Here is a 13,852-nt window from a genome sequence, read left to right as displayed (position 1 = left end):
GGCTAGCCTCGAACTCAGAAATCCGTCTGCCTCTGCCTCCCAAATGCTGAGATTAAAGGCGTGCACTGCCACCACCTGGCTACTTTTTACTATCATAGAAAGTTGCCCCTTTGGGATAAAATCTGCTATTTTATTATTGTACCTGTGCAAATGTCTATATATGTTTGTATTAGAAATGCATTTTATCAACTATATTTAAGTATTTGGTTCTAATACTGAGTAAAAAGTTGTGTGGTAACAAAATCAACTCCATTTTCAGAGAATTTTTGAAGCCTAATTTTATGGTCACCTTTTATTCTAATATTTGCCTTTTTGAATATTGGATAAAATTAAAGCTTCTAAACCAATTTTTGATACAGAGAAGTGTCATAGAATCCTCTGAAGTCTGAAAGCCTAGCTAGTATAAAGCCCTGTATATACCATGTTTTCCCATATATATGTGTGTGTATGTGTATGATAAATTTTCTGTTACATATGGTAAGATATTAACAACAATAATTAATAAAACAGAACAACATAAAGTTACTGGAATACCTTCTCTCTCTCTCTCTCTCTCTCTCTCTCTCTCTCTCTCTCTCCCTCCCTCCCCCCCTGTGTGTCTCTCTCTCTCTCCTTTTATTTATGTGGGTGTTTTATTTTGTTCTCTGAGCTTCCAGAGCAGGCTCACTCCCAGAAAGGATTTGTGCAGACTCCAGCTTAGCTAATTTACATACTCACCTTTCCAGATCCTTCAGTTTTCTTTCTGAATAGCAACTTCCTGCAAAGGAGTTGGTAATCCCTTAACATCTTTTTTACTTCATTTCTACATTCCTCTCCTACTTTCAAATCTCATTCCGCACTACTATCTTCATTAATTAAAAGCATTAATCAGTAAGAACGTAGTTAGACATGTTCATTAATTTGTTTTCTCTCTGTCTCTTGGCTAGATGCCGGTGGAAGGACAGGATCAACAGACAGATTCCACCAAAGGGCGATGTCTGAGGAGAACTGTCAGTGTTCCTTCAGAGGGTCAGTTTCCGGAGTATCCACAAGAGGGCACCACTAAACTAGGTAAGCTAAAGAAGGGAAAGAAATCCCTACATTTTATTGAATGACTAAAGCATTTGTCACTGTTACAGTAAAACAAAGTATTGTATGTTTCTCCTTAAACTATTGTATTCAAATCAATAGCCCATTAATCCAGCTCATCGGAATTATAGCCAACCATCAGCAGTTATTATATGCTAATAAAATTTATCTGTGTGCTACCCAGTAAGATTGCTGTTTGGTGTAGGCAAGTTGAATGGCATATTTTTGTGCTATTGCTCATCTCTGTTTTCAGACACTGTGGGAGTGGCTGGGACACACCCCTTTCGGAGCTGCTGATGTTATTGTGGTTGTCAGAGTAGGCTAATTTAGCTTTGCATGGTCTATATAAATGACTTTCAGATCCATGGTTTGAGTAGGTGATGGGGGAAAATGTTAGCCTCTTCATTTTAGATTAAGGGTAGCTTAGTTACAGAATTCCACTGGTCCCCAATCACCGCCCCCAAAACAGCTAGCCCTTTCCCCATTTTATATCCTATATATCATTTTATGTTTTGCTATTGTTTTCCAATATTTAAATAATTAAACTGGAATACACAATTTAAAGTAATCAAGTGTAATTTGAAAAATAGGACTTGCTTTGGGGTTTTTATATTACATTATTATGTATTTAATGAACCATAAACATTTACTCCTGGATACATGGTAGGTAAGTAAAATCATTTGTTCTTTCTGTGGGGATGGTCAGTGTCTATAATTTTGTGGTTTGTGTTGTGTTTTCTTAACACTTTTTTGTTGTCTAAATGTATTTTGGAATTAATATGGTTTTTACATCTACTTCTCATATTGTCTTATAAAACTTTCTACCTGTTAAAAATATTAGGTTAGCAAATATTCTCTCCCAAGTTTAGAGAAACCATATTCCAGTTATCATGCTTACTTTGAGCCACTTTAGCATATGTTGAAGCCACTTTAGATCCTCATAATACTGAAAACTTGTTGAACTTTATATAAATGTGTATAGCCTGTTTTATTTCACATGCACTGATATTCCATCTTTTGTTTCCTCTTTATTGTTTCTACTGTCTTGAAGCATGCTTAGGTTTTAAGGAAGTATAATCACCTGAAGAGTTATTAGAGAGTTCAGGAAGTGGCAACCAGTGACGATGAAGGAAACTGTTAAGTGTCTGTGGTGTTCCAGGTACTATTCTTAAAGACAAAATAGTATGGCGGCTAGCAAAGGTGACTGGTTGTGAGCCATTTTCTGGCTTTTATTCTGGACCGGTCTGCCAGTTATCCTGACTGATGAGACTTAGTGATAAATTTTCAGTGTTTTTCCTAAAATTAGCACGACAATTGACTCTTATTAATATGAGAGTGGCAAAGCTTATCTCTAAAGAGATTCTTTTCTTTCATGTCAGTTAAATCTTGAATTAGACAGCCTGTTTTACTTTTCTTTACTGGTGAGTTTTATTTTGGCAAGTTACCTTCTCTTGAACATTGTTTTGAATACTTATGTTTGTAACATTTGGTGCTATTTTAAGAATAAAAAAGATGTAGTAAGATTTTAGTATTTTTTTTAACTTAAGATAGAACAAATACATGTAGAAACAAAACTATAAGTATTTAAGATTAATGAAGATTACTGGTATTATCTATGCTGGCAAATAGTCATTGAAAAAATTAATATGCTTAGTAGAACATCATAAAACAATAGCTATCTGGGCTAGGAAAAAGAAATCTAATGTGGTGTGCAAAACTTCTGCACAGAAAATTATAAGAAGGATTTAAATAAATAAAAGTCTGGGAGATAGAGTTGTGCTAAATGTTTGGGAGCTTATGTAGCATGCATGAAACACTGGATTTAATTCAGACTGGGAAGAGAGAGACAGACACACACAGAGAACACCACTTTTGAAAATTAGAAAACAGTATTATTTCATTTCTCAGGATCAAAACTAAAGAATGATATTCCTATATTTCTTTTCCAAGTTATCATATGGATTCTCAATTTCACCTAAATAGCTGGGATATCTGGGAATGGTGGTACATACTTTTAATGTCAACACTCTATAGGCAGAGGCAGATGGATCTATGTGAGTTCGAGGGCAGCCTGGTCTTCAAAGCAAGCTTCAGGCCAGCTAGGACTGCATAGAAACACTGTCTCAAAACAACCACAAAACAAAAGTAAGCCAGGGAACAAGAAAACAAAACAAGAATAGTTAGCCAGGCAGTGGTGGCCCATGCCTTTAATCCCAGCACTTAGGAGGCAGATGCAGGTAAATTCTGAGTTCAAGGCCAGCCTGGTCTACAGAGTGAGTTCCAGGACAGCCAGGACTACACAAAGAAACCCTGTCTCTTGACATCAAGATTTGTTTAAATGTAACGGAATAGGATTAAGAATTCTGAAATCACTGGGCGGTGGTGGCACACGCCTTTAATCCCAGCACTTGGGAGGCAGAGGCTGGCGGATTTCTGAGTTCAAGGCCAGCCTGGTCTACAGAGTGAGTTCCAGGACAGCCAGGGCTACACAGAGAAGCCCTGTCTCTTGACATCAAGATTTGTTTAAATCTAACTGAATAGGATTAAGAATTCTGAAATCGTTGTGCTTTTATGTAAGATGTATATTATAACAAAGGGGGCCTAGTGGAATAGTGGGAGGTCACTCTTTGAGCCATTAGTATCAGGTCAGTCAGGTATACTCATGAAGAGTAAGGGCATGTGTGTCTTCACTTCTTCCCTAAATCATCAACAAAATCAGTTTCAAATCTTCTATAGGTCTAAAAGAAAGAAGTAGCATGATAGTTTTGTAGAATGGTACTGTGCTGATTTTGGATAGAGGGCAGTGTCTTTAGCAGAAGATAAATAACTAATCTTTAAGGAAATCACTGATTCAGTTGATAAAAGTTAGAAACTCTATAAATCAAAACATAAAGTGCAAGTGTGGAGCAGGACAGTGTGTTTCTAAAGACCTAAGACAGGAAAGGGTTGGCCTGATACGTATTCAAGTTTTGTAGTGGAACATGAATGAGAGGATTGGCATAGTATTTACTGGCATAGTATTTACTGAACAATACGCCCAGTGGTGCCTGCTGTCCCATTCATTTAGGTGAAGCTTCAAGTTGCAAAACTAATATGTAGTGTTAGATGTCAGAGTAGTGGTTAGTCTTAGGGAACAGTATGACAAGCTCCTGGGGTCCTCTCAGTGTCCTGTCTGTTGACTCAGGCAGTGGTCTCACAGCTCATGTCCACTTTGGGATAATTCGTTAATCTCGACATGATTCATTTGAGCTGTATGAGTGTTAACTTACCAAATGGGGGCAGGGACATAAATCATGTTGTCAAATAGATGGACTAAATAATAGGACAAGAGAGTGAAGAACTGCCATCACCTTTGTCACATGGTACTAAGGGGAAGCTACGATAAGGACTAAAAAAAATTGTCATAGGATTTAGCAACATTAAGGTTCTTAGTGAATTTAGTCTAAAATAACCGTTTTAATGGTGTATAATAGCAGAAGCCATACTGATATGGCTTGAGAAGATAGTATATTCAGAGATGAAATTGAACAACAGGAGGAGACAATTCACTTTAGATATTACCTGTCAAACGGATGGCAGGTTGATAGATACTCCATAAATATTGAGTGACTGAATGAGTAAGGAAGATTAATGAGGAATAAAGATGAGGAAAGATAAAGGACAGGTATGTTTGTTAATCAGTCATGGTGACAGTATTAGTGTAGTAATATTAATGATTATGCCATTTTATCTTTCTTAGAACTTAAAGCAGTTCATGGGTTAGTCACGTGCCTCTAGTTCTCAATTTGATGAGCCACCAGGAAGTGTGCATATTAGGATTTACATTAATTTTGAAAAGATGCTATTTCAACTTGTTTCCTGTGCTTGTTTGTTACAATTTAATAATGACCAAAATTCCCTTAATCCTTTAGAGTTAGAAGAAAAGGTCTATTAGGTGGATATAATTTTTAAAAAGCTGTTTTCTTCAGTATCTCTGAAAGGTAAACTTTCATTCTGTTTTTTCCAGTAAGGGCATTCTCCTGAGAATCCTCCTGTCAACTACTAAATGTAATTAACAGTATATATAAGATGGAGGAAGAAAAATGTGCCCTTAAAAGTCCTGTTGCCTGTTTGGAATGGGGGAAGGGTGTTGTTTGTTTTAGATGATCATTTCAGTAACATTACTAGATACTTACGTTTTAGAATCCATCATAGGCTCTAGGGGTTAGAATTGGAAAAATATGTATTTAAATCCTAATTTTGTGAGCTGCTTTCTATTAAGGAGTCATAGACAATGAGCCCAAGTAGAAAGTGGTGTCATATTGCCTGATCTTGACAAGAACAAAGCAGATACGAAAGCTGGGCACAGGACTAGGGAAGCCACAGTGTCTGGCATGGTCATTTTAGCTTCCTAAGAAAGACCTAAGTGGTGTTTGTAATCACCTGACTGACGTTAGTATGTGTGTCACACTTACAGAAATTTAGGAGTAGGGAATCGAATTAGAGCAGCTGAGTGAACAGCAGATAATCCCAGGAGAGTAGAGGGGAATGAAAAAGGAGAGGACTAGAGTGGTGCTGGGCTCGTGGTCAGCCACACCTTGAGGTTTGGGGTTGTTCAAGACCTTGATTCTTACTCTTCACAGTGCCTTGATAGCAAAGGTGCAGGAATGAGGATCCAGAGTCAAGTCAGGATGCTATTAGAGACAAGAATGATAGCAACTTGAGTATTTACTTTCCCTCAGTATTAGTCTCATGTTCAGCAGATTCCAACCTTGATTTTGTTCCATCAAATACCTTTTTTAAAAAAGATGTATTTACTTATGCATATGGGTGTGTTGTCTGCTTGTACATTTGTACACCAGAAGAGGGTATCAGGTTTTATGGAACTACAGTTATTAGACAGTTATGAACTGCCATATGGGGCTGGGATTTGAACTCAGGACCTCTGAAAGTGCAGCCAGTGCTTTTCACCTCTGAGCCATCACTCCAGCCCCATCAAATTCTTTTCTTGTGAAAATGTAATGTTTTCTGGAATGTTCATTTTCAAGATTTAGAAAATCTAGTAAAACTACTCTATTTTGTGAGCTGCTTTCTATTAAGGAGTCATAGACAACGAGCCCAAGTAAAAAGTGGTGTCATATTGCCTGCATTTGACAAGAACAAAGCAGATACGAAAGCTGGGTCCAGGACTAGGGAAGCCACAGTGTCTGGCATGGTCATTTTAGCTTCCTAAGAAGAAAATCTAGTAAAACTACTCTTCCCCTTAACAATTTCCAGGTTTTAGTTCATTAATCAAAAAGATAATATTTGAGGCCAGAGAGATGGCTTAGTAGTTAAGAGCACTGACTGCTCATACAGAAGACCCACATTTGATTCCCCCAGCACCCACAAGACAGATCACAACTCCAGTTACAAGAGATATGACACCCTCTTCAGGCTTCCATGTGTACCATTCACATGATATACAGTCATACATGTAGGCAAAACATATATACACTAATATACAGTCATACATGCAGGTAAAAATACATGTATATATGTATATATATATACTAAGTGTAATATTTTTAATTTAAAAGATGATGTACAAACTGTTCAGAGTTTTCAGAAATGAGCTGGCTTTGTCAGATGACAGTATTCCTTGTCTACAGACAGTAATAGGAGTTGATTAGTTACAGGAGCATAAGATCTGGAATTTAGTAAATGTTTATTTTTAGTGTAACTGAAACCTATGAAGCCATCCTTTTAAATGAAATATTTCTATCATGCAGAACTCTGGAAATAGAGGAAGGTAAAAGCTTAGCAATGGACGGCTTTATAAGCTTCCCATTTCTTGGCTACTGCCATTTAGTACTTCCTGGTATTTAGCATACGTAGATCGGTCCTGTTATGTGCACCTACTCCCTAAAGCTTGCCAGTTGTAATGGGACACTGACATTCTGCAAGCCAGCATAATAGCAGAGCTGCTTTTACCAACTGTCCCGTCAGGGGTGCCAGGGGACAGAAAGACGCCTTTCTAAGCTTCTCTTTTCCTCTCTATTCTAGCACAGCACATTGTTCATTTCTGTGAAGGTGACTAAGGGCACCTTTCATTAAATTGTGATACAGTTTACAGTTGTTTTATAGTTTTCCACCAGATGGCAGTAAAATGTCTCAAATAAAGGACAATTTTATTTAGGTCCTTTCCATAGACTGGGTTGTTGTTCCCAGTTTGCACATTCAAAATGCAAGGATTGACACCTAAGAACAAGGTAGTAGAGTCCTCTAAAATGACCCCCGGCTACGGATTCTCTTAATCAGCCCTAAAGCACTGTTAACGTATTATAATGCTAGTGTATGCCAATTGATAATATTAGTACACATTAGAGCATGCTAATGTAAATAAAACACTATTGTGATTGGAAGATCAGATATGAACAGCTTTTAAATTCATCCTGGATTTATAGAAATAGAAATAACACATTGAGCTTAACTTCTAATTATATTCCTTACACAAACCAAGTAAAGCTATATTCTAAAGGATTTTACTTTGAAGACCTAGTCCTTTGAGCATATGGAAACAAGAAAGACAAACATTTGTGCATGTGAGTGCACACCTGTGTGCATGCCCATGCCAACACACTAAAAGCTAATAGTAGTTAGGTTGTGGTAAAAAGGCATTTGAAAGAGCCAGATCTTAATGTGGTAACAAAAAAACTACTCATCATTCTTATTTTTTCTGCAAAACCTAACAGTTTGGAAGTAGATGGTATCACACAGTGGCTAATTCATGGGTCATGTTCTCTTTTTCATTTTAGTGCTTTTCCTACTTACACATCTAGCTATATTTTTAGGGAGGAAGAAAAACTCCAGATCCCCAGAACATCTGGATTTTTGAGATACTAGAAAAATTAAAAGTAATTTTACTGTACCATATATAGCGTGAACAAATGAAAGACAATAAAATAAGCAAACAAAAACCAGAAAAACAAGAGTCAAAACAAAAGGTCAACTGGAAATTTAAAAATAACTTTCTCTACTCTCAGAAAGATAATCTGTCATATGCATGTTGCAGGATATTTGATCACACTGTGAGCTCCTAGATAGTGTTACTTGCTGAAAAGAAATGTTTCTAGTTGTGGTGTGGTTCAGCCCTTAGCACACAGCTTTAATCCCTAGGGTTGGAAAAAGACACACCCTTAGTATATACCCTTACTTTCAAACAATAAAGGTAAAGTTAGTTTGGAGAAGAAAGCACCCATGTTTGAAGGTGATGTTTGAAAGTGATGTCTAATTGAGTGGCAGACAAAGTAATGAATTGAGAAAAATTTGACAGAATAGGATACGCCCCTCTCAGGAGAAGAGAGAGGAAAGAGGCAACATAAAAGGGAGCAGCCAGAGGAAGACAGGAAGCAGGAGGCACCTTTCCAGGAGAGTTGTACAGAGACTGGTTGAAGAGAGGACAAGCTAGACACAGGCAAAGACAGACTGAGGCAGAGAAGGAGCCAGAGGATTAGAACAGATTGTCAGAGTTAGAGGCCAAGCAGAGTAAGAGTCAGAGGCTGAGTGAGAAACCAGATTGAAGCAGTCAGTTTGGAGAGGAGTTTGAGCCAGAACAGCTGAGTTGACCAGTCAGCCAGAGTTTAGAGAGAGCTAGAAAGGGAGAGCTTATTTAGCACTAAGTCTCAGAGGCTGAAAACATTCTAGGCTTAGGTAAGATTGTATGGAGTCTGAAAGCTTCCACATCTAGGCTAGGCTTAGGTTAACAGATGGAGGCAGTAAGCCTGGAAGATAAAACATCTACATCAGCTGAATAAAAGATACATTTACATATGCGTGTAACAAGAACTGAATGCTATGCAAAACACTTCTCTTTTTGTGTACTTTTATTTGCTACATAAATGTAAACACAGGACATATTAATGGGATTGGATTTTAAAACACATGTTTATTGCATAGTGTTTAAAAGCAGGCTAAACATACCTGTGTCTTCAAACATTTGCCTTATGATGTAAACTTTAAAAACTCTTATAGCTTTCTGAAATCCAGAGTGCACTGTTTTTATCTGTAGTCACCATACTGTGTAAAAGCACACCTGAACTTGCTCATCTCTAACTGTGACTTAGTACCCAGTGGCCAAGTGCTCTCTTACCTGTCTAGCCTACATAAACACAAATCTACTTGGAACTTTATTGAAATCAGGTGTTTTTTATTCTACTGTAATTGAGATTATGTATATTAGAAAATTAGACAAATAAAACCAGAATAGTGTTCAGCCATATCCTGTCAATTGACTGAACATGGATGTCCTATATGGCATCAGGTAAGTACTGCAGATAAATACCCTGTACAATTTAACTTACAATTAGAATCTTTAAAAGGTAAATACATAAAAGTTATGAGGAGAATAATAGTTACCTTAGGGGTGGGGGTGGGGTTGAAGGTTGTGAGGGGTATGAGGATAGTTAGAGGAGAATAGGTTACTAGGTTCTGTAGCACAGCAGGGTAATCAGAGTTACATGGAACACATTTTCTACCTTTACACAGTCAAAAGAGGATTTTAAATATTTTCACCATAAAAAATGATAAAACATTAAGGCGATGGGTATTCTGATTATCCTGAGGTAATCATTACTTTATATATATGTTGGATAAACATAACTGTGTACCTCATGAATATATACACATATGTCAACCAAAAGTAAAATGCTTAAACTTGGAATTGTACTTCAGTTGGTAGATTGCTTGCCTGGCATGCCCAGAACACTGAGTTAAGTCTCTAGAACCATATAAAACTGGGTGTGGGACACATGCCTGTCATCCTTAGGAGGTAGTGTGGGACACCTGCCTGTCATCCTTAGGAGGTAGTGTAATAAAGACTACATGATATGCCCTTTAAAAAAAATCAGTGATGATGATGATAAAATTTTGCTATGTATGGTATTAATTCCAGTAGTTCTAACACTGAAGAAATTGAGATAGGATGATCACTATGTTCATGACCATCCTAGACTACTAAGTATTCTGTCATTAAATTTTAAAACTTTTTATTGATCTCTGTGAGTTTCACATCGTGTGCTCTAATCTGACTCACTTCCCTGTCCTTCCACATCCACCCTCCACCTACACATATACATACATATGTGTGTGTATAAAACATGTTGTCATATACTTAATAAATGAGGCTAACTATCAAAATGTAGCTAAGAGGTGGAAGTAGTTCCTCCATGAAGAAACGTGGTGAGAGGGCTGCTAAGATTCTTCCTCAGGTAAAGCTGCCTGCTCCCTAGCCTGACTAAGTGGAATCCTGAGACTCACGTGGAAAAAGGAACGAACCGACTCCCACAAGTTGTCCTCTGAACACGCACACACACTCACTAACACACCAAAATATAGTTTGAAAACAATTGTAAGTTGTTTAAACATAGGGTTGTAGATTATTGTTTTAGCAACCTGTGTAGAACTAATGAGCTCTAAACTATATATATATATTATTAACATAAGTTTATATACTGCTCGTAGAAAAGAATAAGTGTCACTTAGCCCACATACACAAATAAAAGCAAATTAGAACAATCGTCAGCTGCTAATTTTCACACATGAAATTATCAAATATGTTTTCTGGGAGGATAGGAGGAAGCGAACATGGCAGCCCACTATTGGCAGATGGCCTTTCCCAGGGTAGACGTGGCGTACATAAACTCAAGCGAGCTCGTATGTATCCTCATAAAAGTAAGAAGTAAGTCTTTAAAGTGGAGACTTCGATGTAAAGCACTTGTTTTGGTAGTCTAATATTACTTACTAGGCTCATGGCTGTTAATACTTGTAAAACTGATAAAATGACATAAACAATTTTTCCAAATTTTGTTTACCCCACAGTACAAGAAACATAATAAAATTATTACTCATCAGGGTAGGAAAAAGACATTCTTAGGTCTTCTCATGTGAGAAAAGCTTGCTGTGCATCTATAAACCACATGTAGCTTTTAATGTTTGAATTCATTATTAGAAATGTGAACAATCAGAAAGCTAGGTTAAGTCACAGACGCAGCATTTATGATTCATAGAAGACTTGCACTGTAGCCTTTGTTTAGTTCAGTTTTATTTAGCAAAGGGGCAAGGAGAAGAAAATGTCCTTTACAGCATTCCTGAAGCATGAACAGAGGGCATTTTTCTAATCTCTAGACTATAATAATCTAATCTGAACAGGAAGATTTAGTAGCACTTGCCCTTTGATCTCAGCACTAGGGAGGCAGAGGTGTACAAATCTCTGTGAGTTGTAGGCCAGTTTGCTCTACATTGTGAGTTCCAGGACAGCCAAAGCTGTAGAGTAAGATCCTGTCTAAAATGAACAAACAAATAAAATCTTATGTTCAGTCTACTTCACTTGCTTTGTCTTTTCTGTCCAGTTAATTTCACCTATTTTCATGTTTCTAAATAGTCGTGTCTGTATGGATAGCTTTTAAATTTCTATTTCTGGCCTCTTTTCCTCTTAATTCAGACCTGTAGTCCCAGTTGGTCCCCTGAACATCTTTCCCAGCATGCTCAAAACCAAAATCCTGTGTGGCTTCCCTACTCATCCCTTCCTAGCTTCATAACCAGTTCTCATGTGAACGTGGCTACTGTCAGTCTCTGTTAACATGACTACTATATTTGCTTCTGCCTCAATTTCTTTTAAAATTTTTAAAGTTTATTTGGCATTCCCTTAGAGGATTAGTTGAATCGTATTAGTTTCTTTGTTTCAACATAGCTATTTCAGGTTCTGGCCTGACTGGACTGCTTCAGGTTTTCCAGGCAGCCTCAGACACAAGGGCATTTGCTCACTTCAGCCATCAAGCTGCAGTGCCTTGCTCTGTTCTTCACCTTTATCTTGACCTCCTTTGTATGGAAATGTGCTCTCTCCTATGGCCCAGATCATCTCTTGGCAACCTTGCCCTTCATTCTGCCAATCAGCATTCTGCACTATGAGAATTTACCCATGGTAAATTGCACTAATATTTGCCCTAATGTTTTCAATTAGTTGTCGGTGCGTATCTTAGTTACTAGATAGGATCTTGTAGGTGGTGACAGGGCTGTGGTTTATGCACTCAGGTATCGCTGAAGCAGCCGCCATGCTGTCCTGAGGTAGCTCAGGTTAAACAGGTCGTATGGTTGCGTACAAGATATGTGCAAAACCTATCTCGGAGCTCTCAGAAAGCATTCTATTTCTGTATCTCACGAGACTGGTCTTCGCATTTTTATTTCCATAGTTGGAGAAATCATTCTCCTCTAAAGCACAGGAATAACTCAACTATGTGATGGGGGTAGAAAGAAGGGGTAGAGTTATAATGTACTTTGGGGTTTATTATAGAGACTTGACCTAGATTCATAAGGACTCAGGGGCTTTTCTGAAAGGAAACGGAAACTGCATGATTTAGATAAGTTGAGCAAAACTCCCTAAGTACCAGTGCAGGCTGACACCCACTTCCTTTCGAGTGCCTCCCCGTCCCCATCCCACCCGTGAGATTCAGATGTGTGTATTAGGAACCAGAAGTAGGAGTAGAGAGCTAGCAACACAGCACATTGGTGCCAGTGAAAACAAGAGAAAGATGCACTTCAAAGCCCCATATGATTAAGAGCACATTTAACAATTGTATGGAGTGGATGCTTAATAGCTACAGAATTCCACAGGGAAAAAAAGCTTGTGGACTAAGAGAAAAGTTGTCTTCTGATAATTATTTGACATCTGTGACATAGCATGGGGCTGAAAGTCAAAGATGAGTTTTATTTACCCTTGTTACTGGCGAGCTTGTAGAGAAAGAGGAACACTGCTTCATTGCTGGTGGGATTGCAAGCTGGTACAAACACTCTGGAAATCAGTTTGGCGGTTCCTCAGGAAATTGGACATAGTACTACCAGAGGACTCAGCTATACCACTCCTGGGCATATACCCAAAAGATACTGCAACATGTAACAAGGACACATGCTCCACCATGTTCATAGCAGCTTTACTTATAATACCCAGAAACTGGAAACAACTCAGATGTCCCTCAACAGAGGAATGGATACAGAAAATGTGGTACATCTACACAATGGAGTACTCAGCTATTAAAAACAATGAATTCATGAAGTTCTTAGGCAAATGGATGGATCCGGAGAATATCATCCTGAATGAGGTAACCCAATCACAAAAGAACACACATGGTATGCACTCTCTGATAAGTGGATATTAGCCCAGAAGCTCAGAATACCCAAAATACAATCCACAAACCACAAGAAACTCAAGAAGAAGGAAGACCAAAGTGTGGATACTTCATTCCTTCTTAGAAGGGGGAACAAAATACCCCTGGAAGGAGTTGCAGAGACCAACTATGGAGCAGAGACTGAAGGAAGGACAAGCCAGAGACTGCTCCACCTGGGAATCCTTCCCATATTCAGTCACCAAACCCAGACACTATTGTGGATGTCAGTAAGTGCTGGCTGACAGGAGCCTGATATAGCTGTCTTTTAAGAGGTTCTGACAGTGCCTGACTAATACAGATGTAGAGGCTCATAGCCATCCATTGGACTGAACACAGGGTCCCTAATGAAGGAGCTAGAGAAAGGACCCAAGGAGCTGAAGGGTTTGCAGCCCCTTAGCACAAACAACAATATGAACTAACTAGTACCCTCAGAGCTCCCAGGGACTAAACCACCAACCAAAGAGTACACATGGTGGGACTCATGGCTCCATCTGCATATGTAGCAGAGGATGGCCTAGTCGATCATCAATGGGAGGAGAGGCCCTTGGCCCTGTGTAGGGGAATGCCAGGGCCAGGAAGCAGGAGTGGGTGGGTTGGTGAACAGG

At 38.4% G+C, this 13,852-nt stretch overlaps 1 protein-coding gene across 2 annotated transcripts in view; it reads left to right on the top strand.

The window, feature by feature from the left end:
- Rasal2 (RAS protein activator like 2) overlaps nt 1–13,852 on the top strand; it is a 281,212-nt gene that overhangs the window by 125,446 nt on the left and 141,914 nt on the right. For both annotated transcript variants that reach the window (XM_031386087.1, XM_031386077.1), the window contains exon 3: nt 927–1,050. In XM_031386087.1, the coding sequence (XP_031241947.1) occupies nt 927–1,050 (124 nt within the window). The remainder of the gene's footprint in view (nt 1–926; nt 1,051–13,852) is intronic.

The sequence above is a fragment of the Mastomys coucha genome, unplaced genomic scaffold (assembly GCF_008632895.1).
Source record: "Mastomys coucha isolate ucsf_1 unplaced genomic scaffold, UCSF_Mcou_1 pScaffold1, whole genome shotgun sequence".
In the NCBI taxonomy this organism is placed as follows: Eukaryota; Metazoa; Chordata; class Mammalia; order Rodentia; family Muridae; genus Mastomys; species Mastomys coucha.
This window is presented reverse-complemented; position numbering and strand designations above follow the sequence as displayed.